Raw genomic sequence first — 15,564 nt, 5'->3', positions numbered from 1 at the left:
CTCAGGTTCTTTGCCTCCCATAACATCATCAGAATCTGTAGGAAGGGAACTTGAAACTGGTGTTTCACCCACATGCCTTTTAAGCTGTGACATATGAAAAGCATCATGGATTTTAGACCCTAGTGGAAGCTTCAGCTTGTAAGCTACAGCTCCAATCTTATCTTCAATCAGAAATGGCCCAACGTACTTAGGTGCTAGTTTGGCATTAGGTCTGAATGCTACTGAAATATGCTTGTATGGATGGAGCTTGACATACACAAAATCACCAATTTCATAGGATCTATCACTTCTCTTCTTATCTGCCAATTGCTTCATTCTTTCTTGAGCCCTTTTCATGTGAAACTTTACTAACTTTAATGCCTCCTGTCGTTTCTGCAAACTTCTATCAATTACTTCCACCTTTGACTCCCCTGGTAAATAAGGAAGGTAAATTGGAATTCGAAGGGCATGCTCCTCTACGAATAGAACCTCGTCCTGTAGCATCATTATCTGAATCTGGGTTCTTCTGTAAAGTTTCTAAGATTCGTTGATCCACTGATGCATCAATCGCTTGCCGAATTGAAGAGGTAATCTCCATTATGCATGCTTCGAGTTTCGATACGATCTTGTTTTCCAACCTCTCCTCTTGTTCACGTACCGCTGCTTGAGAACGAGTTGCTTCTGCCATAACTGCCGATGGAAGGTCCAAGCTGATACCACTGATGAAGGTAGTTCTAGGAATAAAGATTATTCGAAGAACTTACGGATTTAGGGATTTCAAAGATGAATCCGAAGAATTGTATATCAAATAGAGAAAAAGATTACAAGATTATTTTCAAAAGATTAAATAGTGGTGCATTGCACCAACTGACTAAAACGACCAACAACACCAAATTAGAAAATCCTAACAGAATTATCAAAATTAAACTAATTATCAAAATTAAACTGATTATCAAAATTAAATTGATTGGCTGCCACGTGGCTTCCTTATTAACTTCCTACATCGACAACTTATATTTTAATGACCAAGTGAAATTTGTAAATTTTAAAAGTTCATTTTACATACTAATCTAAGCAGTCAAGACTTATCTATTTATTACTTGAGATCTTGCTTCTTGATCAGCTTGCTTTAACTTTACCTTTATTTTCTTCAATGCTTTAGCATCATCAAAATTTTGTGCATATTTTCTTCCACAGATACCTATTACTGATTATCATCGTCGCTGTCCAAGTTGCTCATATGATTTGTGCCTTAATTGCTGTCAAGATCTTTGAGAAGCAACTGCAAACTGCAATAAAGAACCCCAAACAGAGCAAGCAAAAACTACTGATCGAAACTTATTAAGTTTCCTCATTGGAGATCCAATGAAAACGGAAGTATTCCATGTCCCCCTAAGGAGTATGGTGGATGTGGTTATTCATCATTAAATTTAAGCCGAATTTTCAAGATGAACTGGGTTGCAAAGTTCGTGAAAAATGTAGAGGAAATGGTTAGTGGCTGCAGAATTAGTAATGCTGATGGTCCACCGGAAACTGGGCTGAATGCTCTCAGTCTTTGCCAGTATTCTCATAGGGAAGCTAGTGATGATAATTATCTTTATTGTCCAGCATCTGACGATATAAAAACTTATGGGATTGGAAATTTTAGAAAGCATTGGAAAACTGGGGAGCCCATTGTTGTGAAGCAACTATTTGATGGGTCATCCATTTCAAGCTGGGATCCAATAGTCATATGGAGAGGGATTCTAGAGACAACAGATGAGAAAGTGAAAGATGAAAACAGAATGGTTAAGGCCATAGACTGATTAGATGCGTCTGAGGTACACATCTATACCTTAACTCTTTTTAGTGATTGAGATTCTGTTGGTTTTATCTATTTCACTGTTTTTGGTTCATAATTTTTGCTAAATTCTCTGCATTATGGCTGCATTTTATTATTTTTATATTGATAGATTGATATTGAGCTCTCTCGATTCCTGAAAGGATACTTTGAAGGGCATATTCATGAAGATGGTTGGACACAGTTATTGAAATTGAAGGATTGGCCTTCACCTAGTGCATCTGAAGAATTTCTATTGTACCAAAGACCCGAGTTTATCAGCAAACTACCTTTACTTCAGTATATTCACTCCAAGTGGGGCATTTTCAATGTTGCAGCTAAATTGCCTCATTACTCCTTGTAGAATGACGTAGGACCCAAAAGATATATATATATATATATATATATATATATAATATGGGATTAGTGATGAACTTGGTAGAGGTGACTAGGTGACAAATCTCCACTTTAATATGCGTGACATGGTATGTTACTTTATCCTCATTATGTTATTTTATAGTTTGAGTTTGAATAAATGAAGTCATTATCAACTACTTTATGGTATTCTGGTTCCTAGACACACGGCAACTTTTTTATAATCTTAGTTCAAATTTCAAGTGTCTTAAGAATATCATTTGATGTTTCATTGTTAACTTATGTCTGGTTATGTATTTATCATGGTTATGTAGATGAGTAATTGAAGTTTCTTTATAATCTGACTTCTTATATCAATAAATGCAGGTTGACATTTGTAAATAATTACAAATTGTTAATGATAAGTGTTTAATGACAATTTACGATGTGCTATCTGAATTCAAATGTCTCAACATGTGGATTGGTTACCCAAACTCTGCTAGATACTTTGCATTTGTGTTTAATATTTTAAAGTTCTTTCTCTCTCTGTTCTCCCTCTTATCTTGTCTAGAGTAAAATAATGGAGTTTTGATTTATTCAAAGAGAAGGAAAGAAGGGGGCTATGAGTAAAGTATCAAATAATAATTCACTGCATTTCAACAGGTGTACCTTTTGGTTCATACAAATGAAGTAAAGCTGAAGGAGTGGCAGAGAACTAAAATTGAAATGACGCAAGCTGAAGCTTGTAAGGAATCTGAGGTGAAAGGATCATATGGGGATACTAAAATATCTTCAAGGGGGAGTTCACCTGATTCATCACTTGGTACAAAAAGTAGTGTACTGGATATGGATTCAAACCAGAATAAGTCCATTATGGATCAAGGGTTCGGAATTCATTCTAGTGGTGAAGGTCATATGGTCAATTGTAAACTTCCGTTCACACAAAATGGAGATGTCTCTGAGAAAACACATCCTGGAGTTCTTTGGGATGTTTTTCGTCGGCAGGATGTTGCAACATTGACTAAATACTTGAGAATACATTGGAAGGAATTTGGGAAGCCTAGGAAATGAATTTGTAAGTCTTCAAAAAAGAAATAATTAAAATTACATTGCTTCCCCTTTTTTATTTGTTAATTAACTAGTTTTGATTTTTTTTATTGCTGATCGTATTCTCTGGATTCATGGTTGCATTGCCCCTTTATGATGGGGCTATTTTTCTTGACAAACAACATAAAAGAAAGTTGGAGGAAGAATTTGGTAAGATCTTATATTTTTCTTTCTTTGAATTGTTAAGAGTTAGATATAGAAGTGGTATGAGTTAGTTTGACATAGGTGGGATTACATAGGATTTTGCCTTGACCTTGTGAGCTCCATCCATCACACCCCCTAAGTTGACTAAATCTTGTAGAGCTTATTTAAATGATTGTAATGAAAGAGATTGAAGGGGAACGGTAATTCCCCATTTTTGAGAATAGAATTTTTTTTGACCAGAAATGAATATGGGAGGACAATTCCCCTCTCATTCCCCTAGTATTTAGATGTTTTTGATTGATGAAGTAGGGAGGGAAAAGGAAACTAGTTGTTGTCCTAGTTATCGAGTTAAGTGGAATAAAAAGGGGGTCACTTGCCTTCCCCTCGTCAAATTTTTTTACAAAAGTTTAAGCTTCTCCCTCCCATCAAACATTGCATAAATCTCTTACGTTCCCCTTTTCAAATTGAGGGCAATTGGGGGACCTTTTTTTCTTGTGGGGGGCGGGGTGGGGAAGGCAATGTAGCATCGCCTTGTAATTTAAAACATGTCATTTACTATTTTACCCCTATAAATTATGTTACTTAAAAAAGTTTGTTTAGAGTTTTAGATATTGAAATTTTACACTTTCAACTTTTTTTTTTTTTTTGTATAAATTTACTGGTATAAGAGAAGATAGTGGGCTCTTGTGTAAGGCCTCATTGTAGTTGAGAGTGATTTTCTCATGTGTACTGTTTATTATTGGAAACTTAGTACTGATGTGCTAAATTGTGGGAAACCCTAGAAATATCTGCATGCAATTAATTTCATTTATCTTCCTTTTTAATGGGGATTAGTATCTTCCTAAATAGGAGTGAAGCCTTGGTCATTTGAACAGAATTTGGGGGAAGCTATATTTGTTCCTGCTGGTTGCCCTTTCCAAGCAAGGAATGTTCAGGTGAGTTCATTTATCTCGTCAGTTCACTCAATATACTAATTACCAAGTAGATAACCTTCATAGTTTTATATCCGTTACTTGAACCACACAAAGGTAACCATTATTAATATTATCTCTTTAGGTTTTTTTGAATATTTAATCTAGTACCTGAGTTACTAAAAGTGATCATATTCTATGAATATTTTACTTTTTTGAATATTTTTTTTATTATAATTACATTGATGTTCCTAATATTTTCCCAAATTACACTTACCTACCCTTTTGATATAGAAATGACACTAACCTGCCTTACCAACAAGAGGCAAGTTAAATTATATGATATGGAGGTCAATGTATTATGTATCATATTCTAAATCTTCTGAAAGACCAGAACTCTCTTAACTAACGGAATCAACTCTTTGGAAATTAAAAATTCTTTTATAAGATTTAGTTAATTTATATTGCAATTTTTTAACTGAATTGTTTATTTACTTTGGTTTTAGCCTTGGTTCATTACAACACAGATGTGACAATTATCATATAATATTATTTTTATTTTTATTTGTCATAGTATGTATAATCAATTTCTATATTTCAGTCCAATGTTCAGTTGGGCCTTGATTTCTTATCTTCGGAAAGCCTGGGTGTGCTGTAAGATTGGCAGAGGAAATCCGTTGTCTACCTAATGAGCATGAAGCAAAGCCCAAGTATTGGAGGTCAGAATAGAGAAAAGTTACTTCTAAATAAGTTTTATTTCTTGTTGCCAATTGCGCCTATCCCTATTTTAAAATGCTTGTGTTCATATTTTATTTTTTGTTAACCTGTTAGTGTTGGTGTGTACTTCTTGAACATATATGCAGGTCGGGAAGATATCCCTTTATGCTGCTAGTTCAGCTTCAGAAACTTGTACTTGACCCAAAGTATGCAAATTTCACATTTGTTTTAGTCAATTGTATTAGTTCTCTCTCTTTCCCAGTGCCCTTGCCCTTAAAAATGGAAAATAAATTGTTTTGCTTGACTGAGGATTCTTATCCTGTGGCTTTAAGTTTTGTTCATCATGAATTTTAGAATTGCTCGGAAAAAAAATAATTATGAGATCTGTACCGGAAGGTCCCTATCGGTCACGTTGACCAACACGTGCCGTTCTGTCAGACACCTACGCCATGATGTCGGAGACATCGGTCCAGCCAACGTCCGAGACGAATGTTACTAACGGCTCGGCATAAGACCGAGCCGGAGAGTCCCCCGTAGGGCAAGATAGTTAGACAACTGTTGATCAACCCAACTAATAATAGCGCCCCATCCCTTTACCTATCGGATCGGCGAAATATCGTACCGATAGGTGAAGAACGGCTATTAATTATGATTAGCAGGTAAGCGCATGGTTAAGTTAGTAAGTAAGTAATTAACATCGTATTACCTAATTTAGTAAACACCTGAAAAGGCCCACAATGCTCAGGCCCACGTCAGGCACTATAAATAGGTCACACATAACGAGGTATGTCACTGTTCACTTTTACCCTAGATATTCGTGCATATACTGACTTGAGCGTCGGAGTACCCTTTGCAGGTACCTCCCCCATCCCTTGGAGATATCGTTGGAGCTCTTATTCGGTCCCCTTTCACCCAGAAGAAAAGGAGTGTGCCCTCAGACAGGTACATTTTGGCGCCCACCATGGGGCCGAACCGAGAGCTATTCCGAGATTATTATCGAAAGAATGGTGAAGACGAGAAAGAATAACGTGGAAGAACACCAGTCCGAGGACGAGCATCAGTCAGTGGCCGAGACGACGGAAGAGACAAACTTGAACAGTATGATGCGACAGATGAAGGAGGAGATGGCCGCTATGAAGCAACAGCGGGAGAGAGATGCGGCTGAAATGGCTGCGCTACGGGCGGAAAATACCGCCCTCAAGAACCAGTACCACGATCCTACATGGAAGCCCTCCGAGACAACCCACACTCAAGGGTCGTTCCATTCGCATGGCCAGCACACCTCAGTCCCTTATACTTCTGTTGCCCCTGCCGCCCACGCCTCGGCCAGTCGACCGATACAGCCCATGCCAGCAGGATCACACCGACATCCCTTTACACCCAATATCATGCAGTCCGTCCTCCTTGACAATTGGAAGTCCTTGTCTCTCGACAAATACGATGGAACCACCGATCCAGATGAACACGTTGACGTGTTCTTGACTCAGGTCACATTAAGCACCACCGACGACGCCGCCATGTGCCGAATCTTCCCGACGTCGCTAAAAGGGCGAGCGTTGAGCTGGTTCACTCGGCTCCCGGCCAATTCGATCGACTCATTCGGCACCTTAGCCTCTCAGTTTACCATCCAGTTCGCTACAAGCCGACCACACCAGTTGACTTCTCTATCACTAGTTAGCATCCGCCAGGAGAAAAAGGAGTCTCTCCGGGCGTTCATGAGCCGATTCAATAAAGCGGCATTAGAGATCAGGGACCTCAACCCAACCGTCGCCTTACACCATCTAACCACCGCGTTGAAGCCGGGTCCCTTCGCCAACAGTATTTGCAAAAAGCCACCGGCAGACATGGATGACCTTCGACGCAGGGCCGACAAGTATATGCAGATGGAAGAACTAGCCGAGTTTCGCAACCAGGCCAGAGCAGAAGTGGTGAGCAAGACAGAAAAGCCAATAGAAAACAACTTTCGCGGTCGTCCAAAAGAACTCGTACCCCGCGAGCGGCCACCCCGTGGTCCGAAGTATACACAGTACACACCACTGAACACCAGCCGGTCAGCAGTACTAGAACAAGCATTGGCTTCAGAAGTGCTGACTATCCCGAAGAGAGCATCGACCCCTCCCCGAGCCGATACAACCAAATCCTGCAGATTTCACCGCAATCGTGGGCATTCAACTGACGAATGTTCAGCCTTGAAAGACAAAATTGAAGATTTGATCAAGCAAGGACAGTTGCAAGGTTTTGTGAACCGTCCTGACCGGCCCCGACACGGCGAACAATCACAGAGACGTGACCATTCCGAACACCGCAGAGCAGAAATGCGCTCGTATAGAGAGCGCAGTCGGTCACGGGATAGGCATGAAGAACAGCAAGCAACACAGCCACGGCGAGTTATTAACACCATTGCTGGCGGATTTGCTGGCGGGGGCTCATCTTCATCGGCACAACGAAGACACCTGCGAGCTGTCCGACATGTGCATGCCGTGGAAACAAATCGTTGCCGTTTGCCAACCATTACCTTCACCGAGGCCGACTTCAAGGGAATCGACCCAGATCAGGACGATCCGATGGTGATCAGCGTTGAAATTCACAATTGCATCGTCCGTAAGACATTGGTTGACCAAGGAAGTTCAGCGGACATACTATATTGGAATACGTTCAAGCAGTTGGGAATTCCAAAGTCCGAACTGGTCCCTTACGATGAACCTTTGGTGGGATTCTCTGGTGAACGAGTCAAAACAAAAGGATATATCAAGTTATCAACACGATTTGGGTTCGAAGGGGCGGAATACCGAGACATCTCGGTTAAATACGTGGTTGTTCATGCGAGCACCTCCTATAACATTCTGCTCGGTCGGCCATCCCTGAATCGGCTCGGAGCAATCGTATCTACTCCTCATTTAGCTATGAAGTTTCCGGCACAGTCAGGAGGGGTTATCACGGTACACGCCGATCAAAAAACTGCACGCGAATGCTACTTTGCCAGCTTGCGGCTACCGAAAGTGCAAGACGAAACGATCAAAGAGCCACAGAAAGTCCACTCGGTAACCCAACAGTCCTCCATAGACCTCGACCCCCGAATCGGGCATGACGAAAGGGTCGAGCCTATTGAAGAAAGGCAACCACTCCAAGTTGGAACCCTTGATACCCAACTGACTTATTTGGGAACTGTTCTGACGGAACAAGAGAAAGCAGCCATCGGACAGGTAATACTTGATAACCGAGATCTATTTGCATGGCACCCCTCCGATATGCCGGGTATCGATCCAGAGTTTTTGTGCCATAAGCTCTCAATTAGTAGGGAGGCAAGGCCGATCGCCCAGCGGCGTCGGAAGACCGGAGAGGAGAAGAAGGCGGCAATCGATGCTGAGGTAGCCAAATTATTAGAAGCACAGTTTATACGGGAGATCCACTACACGACGTGGCTGGCTAATGTGGTCATGGTCCGAAAGCCGAACGGGAAATGGCGTATGTGTACCGATTACACGAACTTGAATAAAGCTTGCCCGAAAGACACCTACCCATTGCCCAATATTGATCGTCTCGTAGATGGGGCGTCTGGCCACCGTTTCCTATCCTTCTTAGACGCGTATTCGGGGTATAACCAAATTCGCATGCACCCTCACGATGAAGACAAAACAGCATTCATCACCGAGACAGCCAACTATTGCTACCGTGTAATGCCGTTCGGTCTGAAGAATGCCGGTGCCACATACCAGCGCCTGATGAATAAAATTTTCCAGAGTCAGATTGGTCAGTGCCTCGAAGTTTATGTTGATGACATGGTCGTCAAATCTGATGAAGTTTCTGCCCATGTACGCCACCTGGCCGAGGTATTCCAAGCACTCAGACAACACCAAATGAGGCTGAACCCCGAAAAATGTGTGTTCGGTGTATCAGGTGGAAAATTCTTGGGATTCATGTTGTCAAGCCGGGGCATCGAGGCAAACCGAGACAAGTGCCAAGCCATACTGGAGATGAAGAGCCCCACCACTCTCAAAGATGTACAAAAGTTGGCAGGGCGGCTGACTTCGCTTTCACGGTTCCTTCCCCGGCTTGCCGAGATATCTCAACCTATCCTCGCCCTGCTGAAGAAAGCAAAACAGTTTACATGGACTCATGAATGTGAAGAAGCGTTCCAACAGTTTAAGCATCGCCTTAGTTCACCTCCCATACTGTCCAAACCTACTGCCGGCTCTGACATGGTCATTTACCTTGTCGTGTCAGGACATTCGGTCAGCGCTGTCTTAATACAGGAACAGAGGGATCAAAGGCCGATATACTTCACCAGTCGAACACTGCAAGAAGCCGAGAAGCGTTACCAATTAATCGAAAAGGTAGCTCTAGCGCTCGTCTACACGGCTCGCAGGCTCAGGCAATACTTCCAGAGTCATAGGGTGGTTGTCCGAACCGACTGCCCGATTGCGAAAGTTCTTCGTAAACTGGAAGTCGCTGGCAGGATGATGGCCTGGTCGGTCGAACTCTCAGAGTTTGACATATCGTTCGAGCCAAGAGGACCCATCAAATCACAGCATTTGGCCGACTTCGTCAATGAGCTTACCCCAGCAGGTAGTTTTCACGACGAGCCGTGGACAATGCATGTCGACGGCTCATCCAGTGCGCAGGGAAGCGGGGCGGGAATAATTCTAGCCAGCCCTTCGGGCATCACGGTCGAACAGTCACTCCGGTTCGGTTTTCGGGCATCTAATAACCAAGCCGAGTACGAAGCACTGCTGGCCGGTATGAGACTAGCAGCTGAGATGGGTGTGTCAAAGGTCGTATGCTGTACCGATTCAAAGATCGTGGCCGAACAAGTCAACGACAATTTTCAAATTAAGGATGCTAATTTGTTGCAGTATTACCACCTCTTCCAAAAGCTCAAAGAGGAGTTCACTGACGTACAAATCTGACACGTTCCCAGGAGCACCAACGAACGAGCCGATCAGTTGGCTCGACTTGCTAGTAGTCGAAAACCAGGACAGCTGAGAACAACCATTCACCTGGAAATCCCTGCCCCAAGTGTGGCGATTGAATGCATGGCGGCCGATACTGACACACCGAACTGGATGACTCCTATTCGGAACTACATCCTCCAACAAGAGTTGCCCACCGATCCGAAGGAGGCAAAAAAGCTTCGCACTCAGGCCGCTCGGTACTCCATAGTGGCTAACGACCTCTACAGGCGAGGATTCTCCACTCCGTTGCTCAAATGCATTGATAACTCGCAGGCGGATTATGTGATGCGGGAAGTTCATGAAGGTATCTGTGGATCCAATTCCGGAGGCCGTACCCTAGCTGCAAAAGTGTCACGAGCCGGTTATTATTGGCCAACTCTGAAGGGGGATTGCGCTGAGTTCGTCAAACGTTGCATACAATGTCAGCGACATGGAAACCTCATCCATGCCTCCGCCGCCGAGCTGCACAGCATCAGCTCTCCATGGCCGTTTGCCTTATGGGGCATTGACGTACTTGGCCCGTTCCCCGTGGCAAAGGGACATGTTAAGTTCCTCCTCGTGGCAGTAGATTACTTCACAAAGTGGATTGAGGCCGAGCCGCTCGCCTGCATCTCCGCTGCTAACGTCCAAAAGTTTGTATGGAAGAACATCATCACCCGTTTTGGCATCCCATATGCCATCATCTCCGATAACGGCTTACAATTTACAGACAAAAAGTTCAACTCATTCCTCGAAAACCTTGGCATTCGGCACAGATTTACATCGGTGGAGCACCCTCATTCAAACGGCCAAGCCGAAGCAGCCAACAAGGTTATCCTAACTGAATTAAAAAGAAGACTCGGCTCGGCAAAAGGAGTGTGGGCCGATGAATTGCCAGAGGTTCTCTGGGCGTACCGGTGTACACCACAATCCACTAATAGAGAAACACCCTTCCGCCTCACATACGGCACTGATGCGATGATCCCGATTGAGGTTGGAGAACCATCTTTCCGGCGACAAAGCTTTCAGGAGGAATCTAACGACGACGCACTCCGAGCCGAACTCGATGTCCTCGAGGAAGTGCGGGACAAGGCACAGGTGGTGGTCGAGGCATGCAAACAGCGAATGACTCGACGTTTTAATTCCAATCTAAAGCCAAGAACTTTTCACGAGGGCGACCTTGTGTGGCGTGCAACGGGGGCAGCCAGGCGTAACTCTTCTGAAGGAAAGCTCTCTGCCAATTGGGATGGACCATTCCGGATACGACATGCACTCCACAATGGGGCCTACAAGCTAGAAGAGCTATCCGGCAAGGTTATTCCAAGAACCTGGAATTCTACCCACCTAAAGACATACTACAGTTAAATTCGAATTTGTAATACTTGAACTATGTAATTGTATCGCGGTGCACTCTTTTCCTTGACTGATCTTTTTCCCTCTTGTAAAAATGTGAAAAGAGGTTTTTGATTAGCAAGGTTTTTAACGAGGCACCTTCTTATCAATGAAAATACATCTCCCACTTAATTATCTCCACTTATTTCTTCAAGTCTTCCCTCCCGAGAAGTCTCTCGGCCAAGGACGTGGCTTAAATTTAATTACAAGTCTTCCCTCCCGAGAAGTCTCTCGGCCAAGGACGTGGCTTAAACAATTACAAGTCTTCCCTCCCGAGAAGTCTCTCGGCCAAGGATGTGGCTTAAATTTAATTACAAGTCTTCCCTCCCGAGAAGTCTCTCGGCCAAGGACGTGGCTTAAACAATTACAAGTCTTCCCTCCCGAGAAGTCTCTCGGCCAAGGATGTGGCTTAAATTTAACTACAAGTCTTCCCTCCCGAGAAGTCTCTCGGCCAAGGATGTGGCTTAAATTTAATTACAAGTCTTCCCTCCCGAGAAGTCTCTCGGCCAAGGACGTGGCTTAAACAATTACAAGTCTTCCCTCCCGAGAAGTCTCTCGGCCAAGGATGTGGCTTAAATCTAATTACAAGTCTTCCCTCCCGAGAAGTCTCTCGGCCAAGGACGTGGCTTAAATAAATAATTACGTCTTCCTTCGCGAGAAGTCTCTCGGTTATGGATTTAACTTAGAATTACCCAAAAATTGCGAGAATTTAAATTTCATTCAAAAGGCCCTAATCGGCCTGGAAGTACATGCAAGGGGGGGGGGCGCTATCGGCCCAGCATTACAAAATAAAAATTTCAAGACACGACCTCAGGCTCTCCCTGGTTCGCATCATCCTCGGCAGCAGGCTCCTCGTAGGCCGTTTCCTCCTCATTCGGCCTGGCGGGCTGCTCTGGGGCCTCAGCATCGGCCTCTTGGTCCGGCGGAATCGAGCTTAAGTCCACCAACTTCCCCTGAAAGAAGTCCTTCGTCATATCCAGTTGAAAGTCAGGGGGGAAGTCACCAAAGTAGCTAGCTTGCCGAGCAGCTTGGGCAAAGCCAGCCTCATGCTGGGACAGGAGCTTGTCGCGAGCCTTTTCCCTGAAGGAACCAAAAGATATTTTCTCGGCCTCCAGTTCCTTCTCGAGCACCGTAGCCTTCTCAGTTTCATTCTTCAAAGACGTCTCCAAGCGCTGGACCTTTAAGGTGAGATCGTCAACCATACGCCCCCGGCGGTCAACCTCGGCCTGGAACTTGCCGTTAGACGTCTGAGCATCGGTCAACACCGTCAGCGTCTCTCGCAGCGACTTCTCCTGCTCAGCTAGTTGACGGCGAAGTCTATCAGCCTCCCCATTCGGTTCCATGACGATGCTTTGAGCCAAAGCCACAGCCCGAACTTGGAACTCACAGAAGAAGTTCCACTTCTGCGCCGAACTCATCCGGCCCAAAACTGCCTACCCAGCCTCAGAAGTCAAGTCTTGGCTTAGGAAATCCTGCGCGTTCACATTACTGGCCAAGAAGTTTGGCCCAACCAAGCTCTCCGGAGCATTGGGATTGGCTAGCCGCTGCTGCTTGGCTTGGCGGCTCTCCTCCACAGCCCTCCCTTCAGTAGGTTTTCTTTTTTCGGGCTGCCGAGAGGAACCCTTGCCCCCTTTCTTGGGATTGGTAGGTTGCCCCGCTCTGCCCTGTCGTGGAGCCGGTTGATTCCCACCTGCACGCGTCTCGGTCGGGGTCTTGTTTCCTGTGACCCCTGCCACTCGGCTCCCGATCAGATTGCGGATGTTCAAGTCATGGTCAAAGTTCGCCATAATACCTGCACATCATTAGTCAAAATCAATGGTAACGCAGGAATTTAAACAAACAAGAGTTACTATACCGATTAGTTCCTCGGTGACGTTGGCCGATTCGAATAATCGGACCAGGGGACAACACGGTAATGGCCGTGGCAATTTCTCCAAAACATCCAAGCTCTGCCTTTCCTCCGGCGACATTCGGGATTTCGATACGGTATCGTACTTTCTCGGCCTTCGGGTCCAATACAGGGGAAAGACCGAGTTCCCCTCATCGTCAAAAAAGTATTTATTCCCCGTCTCGGGTCGAATCATCACCTTTATAAAACCCACTTTAAATTTTTTGTAAGAAGTGGTGAATGGCTGAAGCAAGCAATCACTGTGTCGAATCAATGACAACCACTTCGCCTTCTTCGTCGGCCGAGAGGAGTAGTAATATAAAAATAAATGTGGAGTAGGTTGGAGGCCAAGAGCTAAGCACAACCGTCTAAATCCTTGCATTGCTGCCCAGGTGTTGGGATGGACCTGAGAAGGCGCCACGTTCAGAAGACGAAGTATACCCGAGAAATAATTATCAAAGGGGAGGGATATCTTCAAATCCCGAAACATATAGTCATACACATAAAAGAACGGGTATTTGGACGACCCTTGGCCTAGATAAACAAAATCCGGATTAGGAACCCCATCACCTCGGCATGGCTGGAAAAAGATAGCAGACGGCTCCTCGTCTTCGGGAAAGTTTAAAAATTTCATTGCCGATACGAAGTTAACAAGTGATTTCTTGGTCGTATACCGGGAGTACACACTACCAACTTCCCCGTGTACCCATGAAAATCAAGGCGTCGATACGGGAGGAAAGCTTCTTGATGAACCCCCACCCCCACTTGGACGGTCATCAGAACCTATAGCCGAGGCGGAACCACTTCCACTAACGCTCTGGGCCTGCTCAGATCCAGAAAAGGACTCGGTGCGATCTCCATTAGAGGCCGAAGCTGAGGCAGCGTCCCGGACCGGAGATATTCTTCGTCTCGATTCCCCTTCGTCACCGGAGGAGTCGATATGAACAATATTTAAATTTGCCATTACGTACCTGAATGCTAAACTTCACAGATCTTCCTTCGACGAACACTCGAATGTTGATTTACTAATTCGGATCCGGAGATAATGATTGTGCGCGTATGTGGAGCCCCCTCTTCATGCCTATTTATAGATCCTGCATGTTACACATTCAAACGTCGCAGCCTTGGGAAACCGTTGGATCAATTTAATCCAACGATCCTCAATACGCAACCCCTCGTATGCTCCACCTAAGCCCAACTGACACAACCTTTGGCGTTCCACACTTGATGCGAACCCTAGCATGCGCCATTCCATGCATAATGATGGCAACCCTTGACATCCCATCAGCAGTTGTAACCCCTCACGCGTAATTAATGCCTGTCAGTTATGCACCAGAGAATTTAATGCTTGCCAGCTACGCATCAGAGAGGCACTTTAATCATAACCCCTCACATTCCTGAATCTTTCATCGTATCCCAATCGGAACAATTAACCCTTTGCGTCGCTTCCCTCCTCAAGGCTGGGGGGCTTGTGTACCAGAAGGTCCCTATCGGTCACGTTGACCAACACGTGCCGTTCTGTCAGACACCTACGCCATGATGTCGGAGACATCGGTCCAGCCAACGTCCGAGACGAATGTTACTAACGGCTCGACATAAGACCGAGCCGGAGAGTCCCCCGTAGGGCAAGATAGTTAGACAACTGTTGATCAACCCAACTAATAATAGCGCCCCATCCCTTTACCTATCGGATCGGCGAAATACCGTACCGATAGGTGAAGAACGGCTATTAATTATGATTAGCAGGTAAGCGCATGGTTAAGTTAGTAAGTAAGTAATTAACATCGTATTACCTAATTTAGTAAACACCTGAAAAGGCCCACAATGCTCAGGCCCACGTCAGGCACTATAAATAGGTCACACATAACGAGGTATGTCACTGTTCATTTTTACCCTAGATATTCGTGCATATACTGACTTGAGCGTCGGAGTACCCTTTGTAGGTACCTCCCCCATCCCTTGGAGATATCGTTGGAGCTCTTATTCGGTCCCCTTTCACCCAGAAGAAAAGGAGTGTTCCCTCAGACAGGTACAAGATCCATATAAATTTAACTCATTAATAGAAAGTGTTAAAAGAGTGTGTTGCTCTCATTGTACTAAAAGATAATGATCTAAAACACATCGCATGGAAAACTCTTTTTAAGGCTTTTTGAATTTAAGGATTCGTTAGAATGATATTTCTGCATTCAACATGAAAGTGGAAATGTGCCACACTGGCACTGCCATGCACTTTAATACATTCTCCCACGTCCTAAACTCCAAGGAAAACTACGGTATCATTAGTAATTCTGTGTGATTTGATTTCAAGTTTTCTCCATACAA

General features: G+C 44.5%; 1 protein-coding gene and 1 pseudogene across 2 annotated transcripts; both read left to right on the top strand.

The window, feature by feature from the left end:
• The first annotated feature begins 701 nt into the window (after window positions 1-701).
• Window positions 702-3,628, top strand: LOC109794055 (E3 ubiquitin-protein ligase JMJ24-like; annotated as a pseudogene). Its single transcript, XR_014433549.1, has 4 exons — window positions 702-707; window positions 1,177-1,799; window positions 1,932-2,283; window positions 2,816-3,628. The product of XR_014433549.1 is annotated as an E3 ubiquitin-protein ligase JMJ24-like (transcript).
• Window positions 3,629-6,035: 2,407 nt separating this feature from the next.
• On the top strand, window positions 6,036-9,938 carry LOC145957295 (uncharacterized). Its single transcript, XM_083073523.1, has one exon. It carries the CDS (start codon window positions 6,036-6,038, stop codon window positions 9,936-9,938), a length of 3,903 nt encoding a protein of 1,300 aa, XP_082929649.1.
• Window positions 9,939-15,564: the final 5,626 nt, after the last annotated feature.

This window comes from Cajanus cajan, chromosome 4 (genome assembly GCF_000230855.2).
Source record: "Cajanus cajan strain Asha chromosome 4, NIPB_CcT2T_4, whole genome shotgun sequence".
NCBI lineage: Eukaryota > Viridiplantae > Streptophyta > Magnoliopsida > Fabales > Fabaceae > Cajanus > Cajanus cajan.
Note: the sequence above shows the minus strand (reverse complement) of the source record. Positions and strands in the feature narration are given on the sequence as shown.

What these genes read in the sequence shown, in the direction of transcription:
- LOC145957295 (XM_083073523.1), top strand. Translation starts at nt 6,036, where the DNA reads ATGGTGAAGACGAGAAAGAATAACGTGGAAGAACACCAGTCCGAGGAC.